Source organism: Lutra lutra, chromosome 1, assembly GCF_902655055.1.
Source record: "Lutra lutra chromosome 1, mLutLut1.2, whole genome shotgun sequence".
Taxonomy (NCBI): domain Eukaryota; kingdom Metazoa; phylum Chordata; class Mammalia; order Carnivora; family Mustelidae; genus Lutra; species Lutra lutra.
Window position 1 is genome coordinate 144,317,914 of NC_062278.1, and position 18,640 is coordinate 144,336,553.

The 18,640-nt window shown below is 33.0% G+C and overlaps 1 protein-coding gene across 2 annotated transcripts in view; it reads right to left on the minus strand.

Moving 5' to 3' along the window:
- TOP2B (DNA topoisomerase II beta) overlaps window positions 1-18,640 on the minus strand; it is a 59,719-nt gene that overhangs the window by 15,557 nt on the left and 25,522 nt on the right. For both annotated transcript variants that reach the window (XM_047738276.1, XM_047738266.1), the window contains exons 8-25: window positions 17,256-17,429; window positions 15,523-15,624; window positions 15,298-15,435; window positions 13,866-14,004; window positions 13,392-13,549; window positions 12,448-12,573; window positions 11,390-11,500; window positions 11,204-11,309; window positions 9,804-9,913; window positions 9,352-9,444; window positions 9,146-9,260; window positions 7,607-7,728; window positions 7,271-7,419; window positions 6,509-6,740; window positions 4,830-4,964; window positions 3,882-4,082; window positions 2,513-2,708; window positions 2,276-2,367 (exon numbers count right to left, since the gene is read on the minus strand). In XM_047738276.1, coding sequence (XP_047594232.1) covers window positions 2,276-2,367; window positions 2,513-2,708; window positions 3,882-4,082; window positions 4,830-4,964; window positions 6,509-6,740; window positions 7,271-7,419; window positions 7,607-7,728; window positions 9,146-9,260; window positions 9,352-9,444; window positions 9,804-9,913; window positions 11,204-11,309; window positions 11,390-11,500; window positions 12,448-12,573; window positions 13,392-13,549; window positions 13,866-14,004; window positions 15,298-15,435; window positions 15,523-15,624; window positions 17,256-17,429 — 2,499 coding nt within the window. The remainder of the gene's footprint in view (window positions 1-2,275; window positions 2,368-2,512; window positions 2,709-3,881; window positions 4,083-4,829; window positions 4,965-6,508; window positions 6,741-7,270; window positions 7,420-7,606; window positions 7,729-9,145; window positions 9,261-9,351; window positions 9,445-9,803; window positions 9,914-11,203; window positions 11,310-11,389; window positions 11,501-12,447; window positions 12,574-13,391; window positions 13,550-13,865; window positions 14,005-15,297; window positions 15,436-15,522; window positions 15,625-17,255; window positions 17,430-18,640) is intronic.

Genomic DNA, 18,640 nt, shown 5'->3' on the forward strand with positions numbered 1-18,640 from the left:
TATAAGGCCTTTTTCATTGAAAAGATCACAATAAAAAATCCTCTTATGCTAGTATTAAATTTCAAAATCCAGTCAATTTAATAGAAGTTCTTATAGGTGACATCACCTCTAAGATTTTTAAAATAACAAGAACCATTAAATAAAACTGCATTTAAATTATTTAAGGCACTCAGATAATTAAAAATGACTGAGTTAACCATGATACTCCACAAAACAAAAAAGTTCACTTTTGGTAACCAAAAAAGAAAAAAATTGTTTTCAGTTTAGTTTAAAATTTTCAGTAAAATAATGTGTATATATATGAAGTAAAGTTTAGTGTACTTTAGAAGGGATAAAAATAGAAATTGCAAAGCAACATGCTTCATTACATAAACAAAACTATGAATTCAATTAAGCAACAATAGCCAAATAAGAAATGTTGTTGCTGAGTTGATCAATGATTAATAAGTACCTAGACAAACAGTACTTACGACAAATTAATAACTTCTACCATTTTTAAAAATTCTTCATGAAACAGTGTGTTTCTTTGGAATATTTGTTACCCTACTATTAAAATATTATTAAGGTGTCATAAAATCTTGTTTAGATCCACACTTTAGTAATCTATTTGCTCTAGATTTTGAGGATACCCAAAGTATCATTAACAAACACTCAATGAATATATGTGTATCATCATTGTTAACATGAAGATAACTAAGGATATTTTCAGAAATCAAGAAAAACTTTAAGTTCCACAGACAGAATTCTATTATGTTTAAAAAAAAAAAAAAAACTCTAATCTCATAATTATCTCCTTTATAAATTCTCTCTTCTCCAAATCTACACAATAGGACACTCTTATAAGAGCAGCTCCTTTTGTTACCTTAACTCCCAAAATGAACACATGGTCAAGATGCTGAGAAATTTTTGATGGTGACAATGAAATTTTTGAAACCAACCACTAGGTTTTACCCATGAAGTCTACTTCCACTGGAAGGGCATTCTCAAACCCTACACACCTTTACCTTTTAAAACTAAGCATTAAATTAACTAGCTTACTAGTTAATATTTTTTAAGATATAGTTTAAACCAACAATCATACAGAAGGGCAAGCAGTGTATAAACCGTAATTTGGGATTCAAAAATGCAGTAAAATACATTTAAAGAAAAGCAAAGTGCTTGGATCATCTTAATTTTGAATACTCCCCATCCTGTCCCACCCCATTTTCCCCAAACAATAAATAAGCCTATTATCTTAATATGTAATTGCTAAATATATAATTTCTTCTAATTTTACTTGCTCTAGTATCTGGCATTCTACTGACCAATATTTTAAAAAGTTTAAATAATATAAAAAAAGCATGTCAATGTAGTTGATAAAAAATATGGAAAACACTGTGGGTTGAGAATTCATAAATGTAAGGAAGTTTGAAGTGTCAGTTTAAGTTATGTCATATAATCATAACTGTATTTTTTAACGATAATAACATTATCAGTATGATATATACACAACATTCTAATTAAGTAAAAAATTAGTCATCTCCATAATTTTCTTCCTTTTGTACATTTGTGTTCTCAATCACAATGTTGTATTGCCTTTTTAAATTTTTCTTTAATTATACACAATAGCAAGAAATTCTTGAGAAGAATCTCAAAGTTTCAATATTCCATTCACTGAATTAATACTAGTCCTTTATGATCTGAAATGGACAATTTAATTAATAAAACATCAGACTTTTAATCTGAAGTTCCAGGGTTTAACTCTCTAGTCAAAGATCTAAGCACAGGGCAGAGCACATACTTGGTGCTCAATAACACTATAATATTGAATATTTTGTCTCTAGTCTTCCCAGCATAAACCAAAACCAGACCAAGTGAATGGTGACTGGATACCATACTATCACCATAGTAAGACCAGTGTGAAATGATGTATGTGCTACCCAGTATCATTCCCAGATAGTACACATGCACCTCACAAAAACCACCACCACAAACAACACCCTTTAATGGCAGGCTCAGAAAAAAGGCCAACAAGACTGAGCTACCTTCTCACACCTGGAGTCATTTCTCCAGGCCCTGGTTGAGTCACACTGGCAAAGTGCTTTGTGGTGGGTGTGCACTGCAAATTCCTGTACTGTATCTGTTCTGTGGATAAACAGAAGACTTCAGTCTCTAAACAGACAACTCGGCACCTTTATAGCAGTACTAAATTTAAAATTTAGGGATTGGGTTTTTTGTTTGTTTTGGAATTTGCTTTTAAAAGCTTCTCTGAATGTCTTGTTCTGCAAATGATTACCTTTTCTTGTGCTTCTTTCCAGGCTTTCACTGGGTCAGATTCATAACCTCTCTGGACTAACATTTGAATCAAATCTTTCTTTGACCTATTCTCTATGTGAGGGAAAAATAAAGTTAGGATCAAGAAAAGAGATTCAATTTGTATTTGTTTATATTCTACTGATAAAAATGTCTTCTATTAATAAAGATTTTTTTTCCATTTTAACTAACGTTTAATTTTTTAAAGATTGCATCTTACCTATAGTAATTTTTCCTTGTATCTTCTCTAAAATGAAACGGGCTTGATTGTTAAGCTTTGTGGACTCTGCTCCCAACATTCCTACAAGCCATTCCTTACGTAAACCATAGTAACTTAATCGTAAATCAAAGAATTCTTTCAAGATGTCTTGCACGGTTTCATACTTCTTGAGACATCCCATATGATCAAAGAGTACCTAATGAAAATACAAAGTTTTTGAAGAGGACATAAATCTGTATTGGTACTTTTAACCTGTATGACATCTACAGTATTTAAAATAACTATAACACACTTAAATGAACACATACCACCCCTAAGAGCTGTTAAACAGAACCAAAACAATTAAGTACATTTCAGTAAATATTCTTTTGGTAACTCCAAGAAACTGATAAATTCTCAAAACTATGAAAATATTTAAAACAATTTTGAAAATAAAAATAGGTCCTTTAAAAAAAGGTTCTAGGGGCACCTGGGGGGCTCAGTGGGTTAAGCCTCTGCCTTCGGCTCAGATCATGGTCTCAGGGTCCTGGGACTGAGCCCCATAACAGGTTCTCAGCTCAACAGGGAGCCTGCTTCCCCCTCTCCTTGCCTTTCTGCCTATTTGTGATCTCTATGTCAAATAAATAAATAAAAGCTTTAAAAAAAAAAAAGGTTCTAATTCAAAATGGCTATAAAACCACCTAAGAAATTTTTTTTCAATCTAAAAACATTCTAAGTTTATAAACATTAAATTTAAAGTTCTCTCTCCCCTATATACTCAATAGATGTATATTTGTCTCTGTTTGTAATTATAATTCATTCAAACTTTCTCAATTTGGAGGAAAATTTTACTTCTTCTCTATCCTTTTTCTCCTTTTTTCTATCTGTCTTTCTTAGCAGATGATGGCAGTTTGTCTCAGCCACTGTGCTACTGGATTTTTTTCTTTATGCCTAAAAGCTAATTTGGAATGGAATGAGTGTAATCATACATGTTCACTTTCTACCTTTCTCAGCAATTACATACAAACACAAATATACAAGTTTAATAAAACAGATTAGAATTATGGGGAGAAGTACTCCGCAATTAAAATGCTACCAGAAATAGGCATAAGAAACATGAAAATCCTGCACTAATCACTCTAATAACTTTTGGTCAGTTTGTGTATCCCATGTGCTCAAGCCCAGATTTACAAATGCAGAGTTGGGATTAAGAGTAGTCGATAACAGTAGTGGATAATAATCTAAGGGAATGCACCTTTATAGAGCCTTCAGCAAATATCAGGGGGAAAACCATTCAGATTTACTACAGCCACAACCATCATGAAACCAATTATAAAAATTCTACTTATGGCATGGAAGAAACATTAAAATAGAAAATCTAATCAGTTACCATGGAATTACAAGTAAGAGTAGTTTGAAGTTTAAAAACTTTGTGCAATCCAGCAGCTTCTGCTTGTGCAAGCTTCTCTTCAGTCATTTTCACCACAAATTTCACAGTTGTATCAGTATGATATTCTTTATAATCAGAAATTAATGCTGGTGTTTTATCTGTTCCATTGAGCATTGGTTCTAAAACCTGTTCTTTGTATACCTATAAAAGATTTAAAAATAAATAATTATTTTCCTGACACACATTGATGTTCTCATACTACCAAGTCATGCAATTTTTTAAATATTCCCAACTCTGGCCAGAAAAAAGAAAAACCTCCCTCTATCACTATAGAGGACAATATATGGGGGGCTCGATGGTGAAAGATACACAACGTAATGGTTCTGATTTGCTCATACACCAAAGGGCAAGGAAAAGGCTGAAAGTATAAAGAGAATGACTGTCAACTCCATCTGACAAGAGAGGACATGCATACTTTAAGATCTGTAACAGCTGATACGGACATGAATTTATTGACCATATTCATAAGGGTTCCAAGCTAGCTTAAGACATTCAACATTTAGGGGCGCCTGGGTGGCTCAGTCGGTTGAGCCTCTGCCTTCGGCTCAGGTCATGATCTCAGGGTTCTGGGATTGAGCCCGGCATCGGGATCCCTGCTCAGCAGGGAGGATGCATCCCCCCCCTCTCTGCCTGCTGCTCTGCCTACTTTTGGTCTCTCTCTGTCAAATAAATAAAATCTTTAAAGAAAAAAAAAATTCAACATTTAGAGAAATTAAACTTCTAAATTACTATTTGAATATTCAAAGCACAAATTCAACTGGATGGTCAAAATGTATATAGGAATTTTTAAACACTATACAGACTTAGGACAAACAATGATGGAATCATATTTGTCCCAGAAAGCATTGCGCTGACCTCCTGAGAGGCAGCTAAAATACTTCTACTAACCTGTGTCCAAGTTCTAACTGGAAGTTCTGTAATCTCTACTGTGTTTCTATCCACCACAAATATTTCACCACTGACTGCATACTGGTTTTGACCAAGCTCTTGGATGGTTCCTTTAAAGTTTTTGTAGTTTGGAAGCTGCAGAGAAAAATAAAAATAACTTAAGGCCCTGACTTCTCTTCTAACTGCCAGTACAATATTTGAATGCCCCTTAGTCTATGGTCTACTACTACTACCAAATTAACATAACTGAAACTAAATTCCTCAACCTTAATAGTCCATCTCCCAATAATCACTCAATCTTGAATTCATAGCTTCTGTTAATATAATCTTAGCATCTCCCAATCTCAAAACCTTAGCTTAGATGCCTAGGTGGCTCAGTCTGTTAAGTGTCTGCCTTTGGCTCAGATCATGATCTCAGAGTCCTGGGATTATCACCCCCCAGCCTTGGGCTTCATGCTCAGTGGGGAGTCTGCTTCTCCCTCTCCCTCGACTCTCACTCTTTGTCTCAAATAAATAAATCTATAATCTTTAAAACACACATACACAAAAACCCTTAGCTTCATCTTTCCCAGTCTTTTTAGAATATTTTTTTTTCAGTCTATTGCCTCCATACCTCCTTCTCCCCTAGATTAATAATCCTTTAAAATCAAACTCCTTGGATGTTATATTGAAAGTCTTCCACAGTCGGGACCCAATCTAACTTTCCAACTTTTCTCCAATGATTTGCCTTCCATACCACTACTCTTCTTCCATAGCCTGCTTGAATACTTTGAATATTCTACATATATATTTATCTATAAACATATATATACCTACCTATACATTGAACATATGAAAAGCATGTACTGACCAAATAAATTGTCTTAATATTCTAAAACACATCTGAAAGAATTAAAACACTATAATCATAAAGCATTTTATGCTTCTATTAGAAATATTTTAAAGTACTTTAAAGTATTTAAGGAGAAAAACAGATTTTTAAATCATACTCAGTGTTTTATTTTAAAATACAAGAATGAAATAAAACTTGGAGAGAAATACATAAAAATAGGAAGTTTGTTTCCACATGCTGGTTTTATCAAGTATTTTTTCCTCTTATTTATGTTTTCTACAATGAACACTACCATTTTTGTAATACAAAAATTTAAGTGTATCATGATATAGGGAAATTTCTAGATGATTTTAAATCACACAGAAGGGAGGACACTTTTTCGAGAAGTTTCTCTTGGAGGTAATTTGGGACAAAAACAAGCACAGTGGATGATATAGAAGCAAAAATTTTAAAAATATGAGGATATACGAAAATAAATACAATGTGTTTTTAAGATTCCTTACAACTCTAATATGACTTAGTTTGAGAACAAAAACAAAGCTGCATGTAATTTTGTCGTAAAAACACTATTCTCTATATAATTTAGATGTCTACAAACCTGAAATATGAGGTATTTTTAATTTTCAATAAAGCTTCTCCTTATAATCCTCATCTCCAGGCTTTTTCTAAAGCTTATATCTTTTACTATAAGCACATATCAAGTTACATGCTAAAAAGGTCTTTATTTTCTGCAATATGTTCCAAAATGCAAATGGTTCCATTACTTTTCTAAAATGACTGGAGTTTGTAGTTCATACATTATCATTTGTTAAATAAACAATATAAGCAGTAAGTTCTAAATAATTACCATAGGATGAGGATCCAAGCCATCTAGCATTCGTCTGACATTGTTCACAATTTCCCTAGCATCATAGTTGGGTAGTTTACAAGCCCATCCAGTACCAATGCCCTCAGCACCATTTATTAAAACCATGGGAATTATAGGAATATACCACTCAGGCTCAACACGTTGATTATCATCATAAAGGAATTTAAGCAGGTTGTCGTCCACAGCAGGAAAAAGCAGTCTTGATAAAGAGCTAATGAAAGGAAGAAATATGGGAAAATGTCCTATTTTAGGAAATAAAACTTTATACATAAAGACTTTACATTTCAAAAATTAAGAAAAATGTTTTTAAAATTTTGATTATATATACTTAAAAATACAGTTTACCTAAGCTTATTACCAAATATATTTCTCTCAGGCAGAAAACCAGAACAAAATAGCCCCATTTTACTTACATACTTACTTAGTAGCCCACCCAATTTCTTAGCATTGATAAATTATGTTGTATAGATTTCCTCTTTCTCTGACTAAACCCTAAAACCATTCCTCAGACTAAAAAGTAAAGTTGGATCAGAAAAATTCTTCAATTAGGACTGGTTTCACCAATAATTCACAAACACTGTGATCAACAAACTTCATTCTATTTGCACTCAAATAATTTGGAACATTCACCTTCAACAGAGTACACAATCATCTCTCCATACTTACAATTCTATTAAACATTTCATTAATTCCAATATACTTCAAATAGAATTTTATATCACTGTACCAGCAAACTGTTACCTTAACATTGTGAAAATATAACGAGGGCTTGCAGCATCTTTGCCACCATGAAGCCGAGTTCCAAACTGACCAATAGGCTGAAGCAAATTAATGTTGTTGCTTCCCACAAAGTTCTGAGCCAAATTCACAATAGTCATCATCAATGCTTGCTATAACACAGAAACAGAATATAACATTAAATTTTCTATACATATGCCCTAATTTTATTAGCATCCAAATTCTTGATTCTCTTACTTTTCCAAAGAACTTATAAAGAAAAAATACTTTATTATGCTTAATTATCATTCTTCATGCCAGTAAGTATAGTTTTCAGTTGATTCCAATCTTAATGCTTACTTCTCCATGATGATAAGCAGACATCTCAGCAACAGATCCAGCCAACTGGGCAACTTTTACTTCACGTTTATCATTCCTCTTGAAACAGGTAAATAAAACTTTTCGTTGTCCTGGTTTAAAGCCTATTTTTACAAAGAACAACTCTCTTTTAAAATATTATTCCAGATATAGCTGCAATGTTTCTTTTAATGACAACAGTGTTCTATATATTTGAGAGATAAAAGCAAAGATATAGTTTGCTTTTAAAAAATAACTAAAATCGTTACTTGAGATTCTGTAACATGGTAAGTATATAGTAACATGTTGTTATACCATCTCAGTCTCTTCCAAAAGTGAGGTGCCAAGTAAAAGACCACCCTTTCTGGTCTTAAAGAACTGCTCAATGGCACCAAATCCCTTTCACAGGAGTTGTCGAGCTGCTGAACATTCATATATCCAAAATGTCAATTGTAACTAAAAGTAGCAGCAAACCATCAATGAGCCTAAAAAGTATATTATTAGAGTATCCCAAATCAGAAAACCCTTATAAAGAAAAGATGTGTTGTGGCAGTTAAGAATGCAGGCTTTAGAATCTCACTGATCTGGACACTCTTCTCAACTTGGCCATTTACCATTTGACTTTTTGCAAATTACTAAACCAATAGTCTCAGCATCCTCATCAGTGTAATAGAAATAATTACCTTCCTAACAGGGTGATCATAAGGATTACATGAGATAATGCAAGCAAAGCATTCTGCTTCCTTATCATTCTTCTTGCTCTAGGCCAATGAGCACAGTAATAAACTTTTCAGTATATGCTAGCTATCATCATCATCGTGGGCTCAGAGCATGGTAGAAACAAGATGACAAAATATGGCCACTTTCCTTGAGAATTTTATAATCTAATTGAGGAGGCAAAATTGACACAAGTAAAATAAGAGGCACACAATATTGGAATAGAAGTTTAGGCATCTGAAACCAATGTAGACTGCAACTGTTAGAGAAGACTTCATAGAAGGGATGTAACTTAAAGCTGAATTAAATGAATGGGTAGAACCATCTGCTATTAGCTGAAAACCCAAGCAACACAAAGATCAACTTGCTAAAAGTTATAAAATGGAAAGTATTTCTAGATAGAAGATAAAAATCTGCTCTACCAAGTACCAGTTTCTAAATATTTTTTTAGCAAGTTCGGTAAGTTATGTTTTGGGTACTAAGGTATAAAGGTGTTTTTAAAATTTAGTCTTGGATAACTATTTTATAGTTATAGAAATTATAGAACTTATAAAAATCCCATTTTTTATTTTAAAAAGTCTGCAATTAGCCTGGGGCGAAATCTTTAAAAATTGGCTCTAAGGTTAATTTTCCTGAAAAGCTTAAAAAGAGTTGAAGAGATTCAAATTAAGGAATATAAAGGATTTCAGTCCTACCAAAAGATTTCAGAAACAAATTTAGAATTTTAAATTTTACTATACGAATGGTTTAGAGTACGTGGAATTAAAATATACTCAATAACTACATACAAAAGTGAGAAAGATTTTTAAAACAAAAGCTACTTACCATCAACAAGAGATGGTATAGATCTTTCATTGTCTGAATTTGAGAAGAGAATCAATTCCTTGTTGATGAAATCATTGTAAGTCAAATGCTTTGTTGCTGTACCATACAAAAATTGCTAAGAGAAAAGTTATATAGTAACACTGTCATTATTCCTGCATGAATTTTAGTCTCTTTCTTCCCCCAGACCACCACTCTATATGACTAACCTCTGGTAAGCCATGTAACCTACGCTGTCTCCGATCTTCCATAAAATTTGTTAACCATTCTTTTCTGTCATCAATCTTCTTTTTACTGAATGCCTGAAAGATTCCAGGTAATAATTTCACACATTGAAAATTAAATGAATTTCAAAAAAAAAAACCTAAATTAATTTCATTATACAATTAAAATGTATAAAGGCAAATATCTAATTTCTCAGAAACTGAGTTTTATTCCCAACAGGCTTTTGTCAAAAATATACTTGAACAGGCCTTTCAATTAAGGAACTTCGAAAGCAGAGCATAATCTATGTGTGAGACTGGAGTAAAGAAATGCTAAGACTAACTAGTTTGGGCATTAGAGTTCAAAAGACACTTCTAGAAAAAACAGACTAGAAAGAAATGTATGGCAGGAAGGGGGATGGATATCAGGAAAAAATATCTTTAATTAACTTCATTACCAAGGTAATGGCAGCATCGTCTTCAGGACCAGCATATCTAAATAAGATGCGGTGCCTTTCCATATCAGCAAAATATTCCTTTGCTTCTTTAGCTGTACTGGTACCCAACCCTGCACAAGTTTAAAAACAAAATTGAAAAAATCCAGACGGAGAACAACAAATACTGTATGAGCTCACTTACATGTAGAATCTAAAAATTTGAACTCATAAGAAGAGTAAAATGGTAGCTGCCAGGTATGGGGCTGGGGTGGGGGGAGAATAGGGAAATGTCAATCAAAGAGTACAAACTTTCAGTTATAAGGTGAATAAGTTCTGGGTAGTTAATGTATAGCATGTTGCCTACAATTAATAATTCTATATTATATACTTGAAAATTGCTGAAAGAGATCTTAAATGATCCCTCTATCCACATAAAAAATTAACTATGTGAGGTGATGGATATGTTGATTAACTTGATTGTGGTAATCAGTTTACAACATACACATATATCAAATAATCACTGTACACTTTAGATATGTATAGTTTGTCAATTCTTCAAAATAGCTGAAAAAATTTATATGAATTATGAACATTAATGGCTGTTTAAAACCATTAGTTGAAAAGCTGATAGATCAAGCTGGCAACACCTGTACCAAGGGATCAATTTTAACAGAAAAAGAAAAGCCAGACATTACATGCCTCCTGAGGTAAATATACAATAACATCTGTTAAATGTTTTTGCCACATAAATCTAATCCAAATCTGTCTCAAGCCTCCAATTTAACTACTAGTTAACAGAAAATAAGAGGCAAAGAACATACTATATATTTAATGAAATTCCAGGGATAATCAGCAAAATCCAGAATGTGGAAAATTGTACAGGACAATCAATCCAACTTTTTGAACAAATAAATTACAAGGAAAAAATATGAAAAGAGAAAATATTAAGATTTAATAGATTTATCAAGCCAAATGCAATGTGTGGACCTTGATGGATCCAGACTCAAAACAAAACATTTTTATTATAATTAGGAGAATTTTAATACTGACTGAATAATTAAGGTTATTAAAGAAAGGTATGATACTGAAATTATGAACTTTTTTTAAACATTCTCTTAGAAATACATACTAAAGTATAATAAAAATTATATAAAATCTAGAAGTTATTTCAAATGAATGGGGAAGATATGAGAAGAGTTCTGATAAACAGGATTGGCAGTGAAATGGTGATTATTAGAGTGCATGTGAAATCCATCATACCACTTTCTCTACTTCTATAAAATATTTTATAAATTCTTTAAAAATCAGCCATAGCTATTTTTGCAGTTTAAAACAAACTTTCAAAATATTTTATAATGATCTCAAAAATATATTTATGTCAGTGGTAACTTCACAAAATTTAAGTATTTTAAAATACAAACCTTTGTAGTATTTTATTTTCCAGGCTTTCTGGTTTTCTATATGTTTTTTCCACTCGTCAAATTCAGGAATACTATAGAAGGAAAGTTCCTGTTTATTTTTGCTAGCCTTAATTAAAAAAAAAAAAAAATTAATTCTCTGCTATTCTTTAAGACAACAGTACAAAAATATATTAATGTAAATAGTACCTTTACAATAGGAGTAATGAACTCTTCAAGAAAACCATGCTTCAAAAGTGATGGCCAATTGTGATGGATGAAATTAATAAGCAGACCTTTTATGTGAGAACCATCTTGATCCTAAATAAATGTTAGTAAAGAGTGCTATAATAATTTTATGAAACATAATTATTTATAACCAAATTTTTAAATGGATGAATGTAGCACAGGCAAATTCCATTCAAATTTTGAAACTGCACTTTACTATGTTTAACTAAAGGATAATCTTTACTGGTTTGTAAAGAATTTTTTCTTAAAATTCAAATAATGAATATAGCTAGTGATAGACTAAAACTTCCCATCATTACAAAATATACTGTCACTATGTTTTATGTTAATTTCACTAAAAGAATGATTTAAGGATGTGAATACCTAAAACATGGTTATAATGCCACTTCACTGAACAAGGGAAGGAGTGATCTGTGGAGTACAGGTATTCACAAGTCTTGATATCTTGATTGATCTTGATATTAAAAACTGCTAAATTTCTGCTTAAAACTACATAGCAACTTTTTCAGTGAAAGATTTTCTCTACAAATGCTTTTAATTAGAGTACATGAGACATGTTGAATGCATGTGAAATTCTTCCTTTTTGGTTTTCCAGTTCTTTCCTAATTACTGCCATTTTACTATTTAAGTCCTAGTTTTTGCACACCCCAAATTATGCCATCATATACAAACATCATCCATCATCCTACTGATTAGTCTTTGTTGCTTATAAGTTTCATCATTTCCTTTCAACTTATACATAGGCTTCAACCCCATAATACTACCATGCATTCTACTCTTATGATATTTATTGCATTTAAAAACATTTTTAAAATAACCAAAAAGATGGCTGCCCAATACGTTAGATAATGTAAAATGTGTCTCACACAAACATTGCCATTGAATGTTTTCTACTAACCGCCTTTGATGTACAATTATTTTCCCTTTTACTTTCTCGTAGCAAGTCTCATGAAACAAATATCAAAAGGGCACTCTGAAAAAGGTGAGTTTTATAAATATGTGGCAACCTTTAAACCAACCTGATCAGTCATAATCATAATCTTCCCATAGCGTAAAGTTTTCAGAGATTCTGCATCATCATAACTTTTCTTGTATTGTAGACCAACTATTTTGATAATATTGTTTATTTCTGCATTTTCCATGATCTGTGTAAAAAGAAAAATAATTTAAAGTATGTTAAGTGTTGAGGGGTGCCTGACTGGCTCAGTCAGTTCAACGGAGTATGCCAACTGTTGATCTCAGGGTTGTAAATTCAAGCCCTGCATTAAGTGTAGAAAGCACTTAAAAATAAAATCTTTTGTTTGGGAGAGGGGGTGGGGTTATGGATATTGGGGAGGGTATGTGCTATGGTGAGTGCTGTGAAGTGTGTAAACCTGGCGATTCGCAGACCTGTACCCCTGGGGATAAAAATATATGTTTATAAAGCTGTAAAAAAAAAAAAAAAAAAAAAAAAGAAAGAAAGGATGAATCCACAAGTTTTGTAGCAACATAGACGGGACTGGAAGAGATTATGCTGAGTGAAATAAGTCAAGCAGAGAGAGTCAATTATCATATGGTTTCACTTATTTGTGGAGCATAACAAATAGCATGGAGGACAAGGGGAGATGGAGAGGAGAAGGGAGTTGAGGGAAATTGGAAGGGGAGGTGAACCATGAGAGACTATGGACTCTGAAAAACGATCTGAGAATTTTGAAGGGGTGGGGGGTGGGAGGTTGGGGGCACCAGGTGGTGGGTATTGTAGAGGGCACGGATTGCATGGAGCACTGGGTGTGGTGCAAAAATAATGAATACTGTTATGCTGAAAAAAATAAAAAAATTAAAAAAAAAATAAATAAAATCTTTTGTTTAGAAAAGTGTTGAAATATATAAAAAGTGAGTCAGAATTTACTTCTAAAAGTTCAACAATTTTAATTAAGTATTACAATGTGATATATGTGTGGAGATATGAGAGAGAGAGAGATACCTGTTTATGAGAAGCTTCCCGTACGTTAAGAATTTTTCCCCTAAGTGGAAAGACTCCATATCTGTCTCGCCCAATCACACCTAATCCCGACACAGCCAATGATTTGGCAGAGTCTCCCTCGGTTAGTATCAGTGTACACTCCAGGGAATGTTTGCCACCTGAGAGATATTAAAAATGACATATATTCCAAATTCCTCAATTTTACCAATGAGAAAAATGAAGCCAGAAAAATTAATAATCACAATAATGACAGTAAAAGACTATAAGTAAATTGTTCAGCATAGTTTCATCATTAAGTAAAATTTACTGAATTTCTATTTGGCAATATGTGGTACATGTGGCAATTTTAATGAAGGAAATTTATACTCTGAACATAAAATTGTACAGTCTAACTACATGTGAAAAATGAACATTTTCTATGACGAGATAAGTAAAAGCTTAAATCTAAATCTTGAAAAAAAATCCAAATCTTACCAGCATCATTAGCATCATCCAGTTTGGGAATACCTTTGATTTTACTATACTTTACTGATGAACACTTCTTGTTCAGCTGAGTCTGGGCCTTAAATTTCACCCAATTCAGAATACTTTCTACAATGCCACAGTTAGAAGCCTAAAAATTAAAGGATAATGATATACAAACAAGCCAGAAGTTCATACACCTTGCTAAAATATAATACTTGGAATCTGTGTAGTTATATGGTGAAACACTAATGGTGATGATGATAATAATATACGCTAGTAAATTTTACTCTAACTACAGTAAAGCTAACTCAGGCAGTTATACCCAATAACCTATTGCACAAAAATACAAACAGATGAATAAAGGGCAACTTACCAAAATATGAAAAAACTATTATAATAAACCCCATGAAAAATATACATAGCTTTTGTTACATATAATTTTGTTAAAAATTAACATGGTAAAAATTGATCCACCCATGAATTCACCATTCTAGACAATGAGATTTCTTATATTCCTCAAAAACACAAATCTTGAATTTGCTATGACAAAAACTACTAATGTGTAGGAAACATTAGGATAAATTTAAGAACTTATTTATCGCCTTTATTCTTTTAAAAGTTTGGTAACGAGGATTTCAACATTATATATTGTGTGTCACCATGCAGTGAGTCCATGTGTGACAAGATGTTAACCCAATAAGAAGAGTGAAGAATCTCCAAGTTGGAGCTATTTCTTTTCCGTTATCCTGGATAGTATGATTTTAGGCATAAGAAATAGTTTTCTGGAACATTTGAGATATAAAAAGAGGTGGACTATGTTGCCAAATCTAAACTTAATCCACTCAAAATGAAAAAGTATAAAATCTAAAACCAAATCACTTCATCATGAATGCTATGAGGGCAAAAATTTGCAAAAGCATGAATGTAGGGTCCTTTGTATTCAAAATTCATCATTAGATGCCTAAGTACTATCTCTAAAGGCTTTAAGCTAGAACCTAAAAAAAGACTTTTGTTTTTAAGAGCATATCTTTGAATTTACAATACCAGAATGTGATAAATAAGTTCTATGGCAATTATACAACACTCCCCCACCAAAATATAAACTTCCAAAGAGAAGGAGCCATGATTTATTCATCTTTAGATTCCCAGTGCAAATATATTTAAAGACACTTTACATATGCTTATTTAATACAGGTTTACTGATGGTACTGCCAAACAAGGGAAGTAAAGTAAATCTTGCTTATATACAACAGATTATGAAAAATTATTAACAACTGAAAAGCTCAGTTATAAACCTAAGATTATTTATTTGTACTCTCACCTCATTTCAGAAAGGTTAAAACAGCATTTAAGAGAGAAACTAATCACAAAGAATAAATAAATCAAGAAAACTACTTAATTCTCAAAACCAACACTAAGAAGTAATAAAAATTTTACTCACTGCTTTAAAAAATTTTTCTGACAGTTGGCATTTGGACCCAAAACTTTTGGGTTGCAGCGTCATGTTTTCCTTAGTTTGAGAATCAAAAGTTGGATTTTCGATAAGGCAGTTAATAAAAACCCATATATGGTTTTTTACCTGTTGAAAACATACCCCCCCCAAAAAGGTTAACATCAGAACTGATATCATTTAATAATTCAACAGAATATGTAAAGCACCACTTACTTGAAATGGTTTTACTGATACGCCAGCTTTGTTCTTTTTCTTAACTACTTCAATCAATTTACCAACAACTTGATCTACTACGTAATCCACATGACGTCCACCCTAAAGAGGAACAAAAAAATAGAATATAAAATCTTCTATAATTAGGGTAGCAAAATACTTCTTTTTTTCCCTTGAATAAGCATTTAATCTTCATAACTTTGTGGAGTCAGTACTATTAACCCAATTATGCAGAAGCATAACATGAATCTCAGAATTGCAGAGTTAGGATATAAAAAATAAGGAGCTGGAGCATCTAGATTGCTCAGTCCTTAAGCATCTGCCTTAGGCTCAGGTCATGATCCCAGGGCCCTGGGACTGAGTTCCACATTGGGCTCCCTCCTCAGCAGGGAGCCTGCTTCTCCCTCTTCCCCTTGCTTGTGTTCCCTCTCTCGCTCTGTCAAACAAATAAGTAAATAAAAATAAAAATGAAAAAATAAGGTCTTTTTGGCTCTAGGGCCAATTAGCCAACTGTATAAAACTATACACAAAGTAAAAACAATCAAATTAAAAAAAAAAAAACATGGAAGTGAGAACAAATACTGGCAGACACAAGATTTATACTTAGGGAATGTGGCAGCCATTGCCAGTTGGCCATCCAATGTCCATTCCTTCCTTTATTAAAAAACCTAAACTTATTTTTTATCTGGCAACATGCCCAGTTGAACATATTAACCAATCTAGACTCTTTTGCAGCTAGAGATAGCCACTTGACTCAGTTCTAGCCAGAGATGTTAGCGAGGTACACTGGATGGGATTTCCAGGAAAACTACTCTACTCCTGATGAAAAAGGGAGTGATTTAGTTGATATACACATTTGCCAAGCCTCTTTCTCTTTCCCTAGAACTTGAAATTGAGGCATAGAGAAGCCAGCAGGTATCTTAAAGGCATAAGAATGAAAGCCACGTGCTAAGGATGGCAGAAAAGAAAACCAGGAAGAGCCTTGGTTCCTGATGATACTGTAGAGTCATAGTACCAAACTAAGACTACTTACTCCCAGTCCCCAGTTATAAGAAGAAAAAGTAAAACCTTTACCTCTTTATGCTACTGTATATTGGGTTTCTATTACATATAACCAAATGCAATCATAACTGATGCAAAATTTGTTGACTTGAGAAAGTGATGCTAGATTTTAAAAAACACTGAGTATTAAAAAGAATAAGTTAAAACTTGAACAAGAGTGACAAATTATCAAATCACTGCTTTAGATTATTCTAGAATAATGCTTGTATTATCTATGACTTTATTATGATCAATGGGGCAAATGCTTTTAGACAAGAAAAATTTCATTCATTTCAATCCAATTCAATTGGATTCACAATCCAAAAGCCTACAGAGCAGTGTTCAAACTTCTTAGAATAGCATGTAACACACGTACCACAATCTGACCCCAAAACAGACTCCTCTATTATTCTTTCTTTTACACTCTAAACTCAGAACAGACTAAAGAATGTGTTAACATTCTAAATTCATAAAATATAAGTGTATTCAACTATAAACACTAATATAAACTCAAAGCTCAATGGATGTTTATATAAATTATGAGTTATTTTCATAAAAATAAGCTTTCATTTTCATAAGCCAATTTTTATTTCACAAAAGCAGATCTGGGGGGTTTTGTTATTGTTTCTTATTTTGTTTTTAATGAAGCTTGTTCTATCGCTGACATGGCAACGAAGAATTAGCACACTTACTTTTGTTGTTGCAATACTATTTACAAAGCTGATTTGCTGGAATCCCTTTTCACTCAGTGTGAGACAAACATCCCATCTTTCATTTGCAAGTTCATGAATAACTTTCAGGGCCACTCCAGTTTCATCCAACTTGTCTTTCACATAAAGATCTACATAACTGCGAAATCCATTTACCTATTAATTTGAAAACCAAAACCAATAAACAATCTTATATTGGCAGCTCAACTAGGTAAATCCCATCAGGTACTCTTACACTTTAATTTTCCCTCACTCACAACAGCTTTTATTTCTCAGCTCCAAACCTTCATGACTTCCCCCATTCTATTCCTTGATCCCTACCCTTTAAAAAGGAATTAATTTCTATATGTACCTGATAAAGAGAGAGTATGAAGTAAAAGCTTGACAGGTGAATTATTATAAACTCTTCCAAAAGTTTAAGTTTTCAAATGACAAAGTAGATGTCTACTTTGAGTTCAGACATATAGAAGGTTTAAAGAAAGAAAGAGAGAGAAAGGAAGAAAGAAAGAAAAGAATGCAAGCTTCTGCCCTTCAAGAAAACAGCTGGTCAGACAGCAAACTGATTTTTCAAGAACATTCAAGAAACCTGAATTCATAGTCTTAAGAGAAACAGCTATCTGTAGAGAGACACAGAACACTAACCAATTTGCTTAGGTGAGGCAGAAGCTGCCTAATGTCATATAAGCCAAAAGGAACATTAAACCAGAAATTTCGACAACTTGCTTTAAGACAAATATGGACAGTATGGGTGTGTGAAGCACTTGAGGACTGTCATCATAAGGGGATCCTCAACTTACAGGCTTTTTCTCCAGAAACTCCAGCAGTTTCTCACAGGGAAGGTCAGGGAAATCTAGAAAAAGCTCCCCATCATGGTGCTGCTGGTTGGGGGAAGAGAAAAACAGCAGCTACTGGGAATTCCACCCAGACTCATCTCCCTTATCCATCCCAACCACAAAAACAAAACAAAAACAAAAAGCAAACAAAACAAAAACCTTAATTTGCAGGGGGAAGAATACTGCTAAAGAGTACTGGTAAAATATCACTATAGTTGGAATTAAATAATTCCAGTTCTACCTCATCCCACTCCCATCTCATTTAAGGAAAAAAAAAAGTTTATTTTAAGGAGCAGGGAGCCTTAATACTAAATGAGAATACTGGTGGATACACGCTGCAGTTAGGGGAAGAAAATAAAGGGCAGAGAAAAATCTCTTTCTCTAGAGGAAAGGCAGAAACACTTGTGAAAGCCAAACCCCTGAGACACAGGGCCAGTATGTACTCCAAAGTCTTGAATCTCAATCAGACATAAGTATCCTATAACTACCACCATTTTAACAGGCCTCCAATAGTAACAGTGGGTTTCGGAGTGT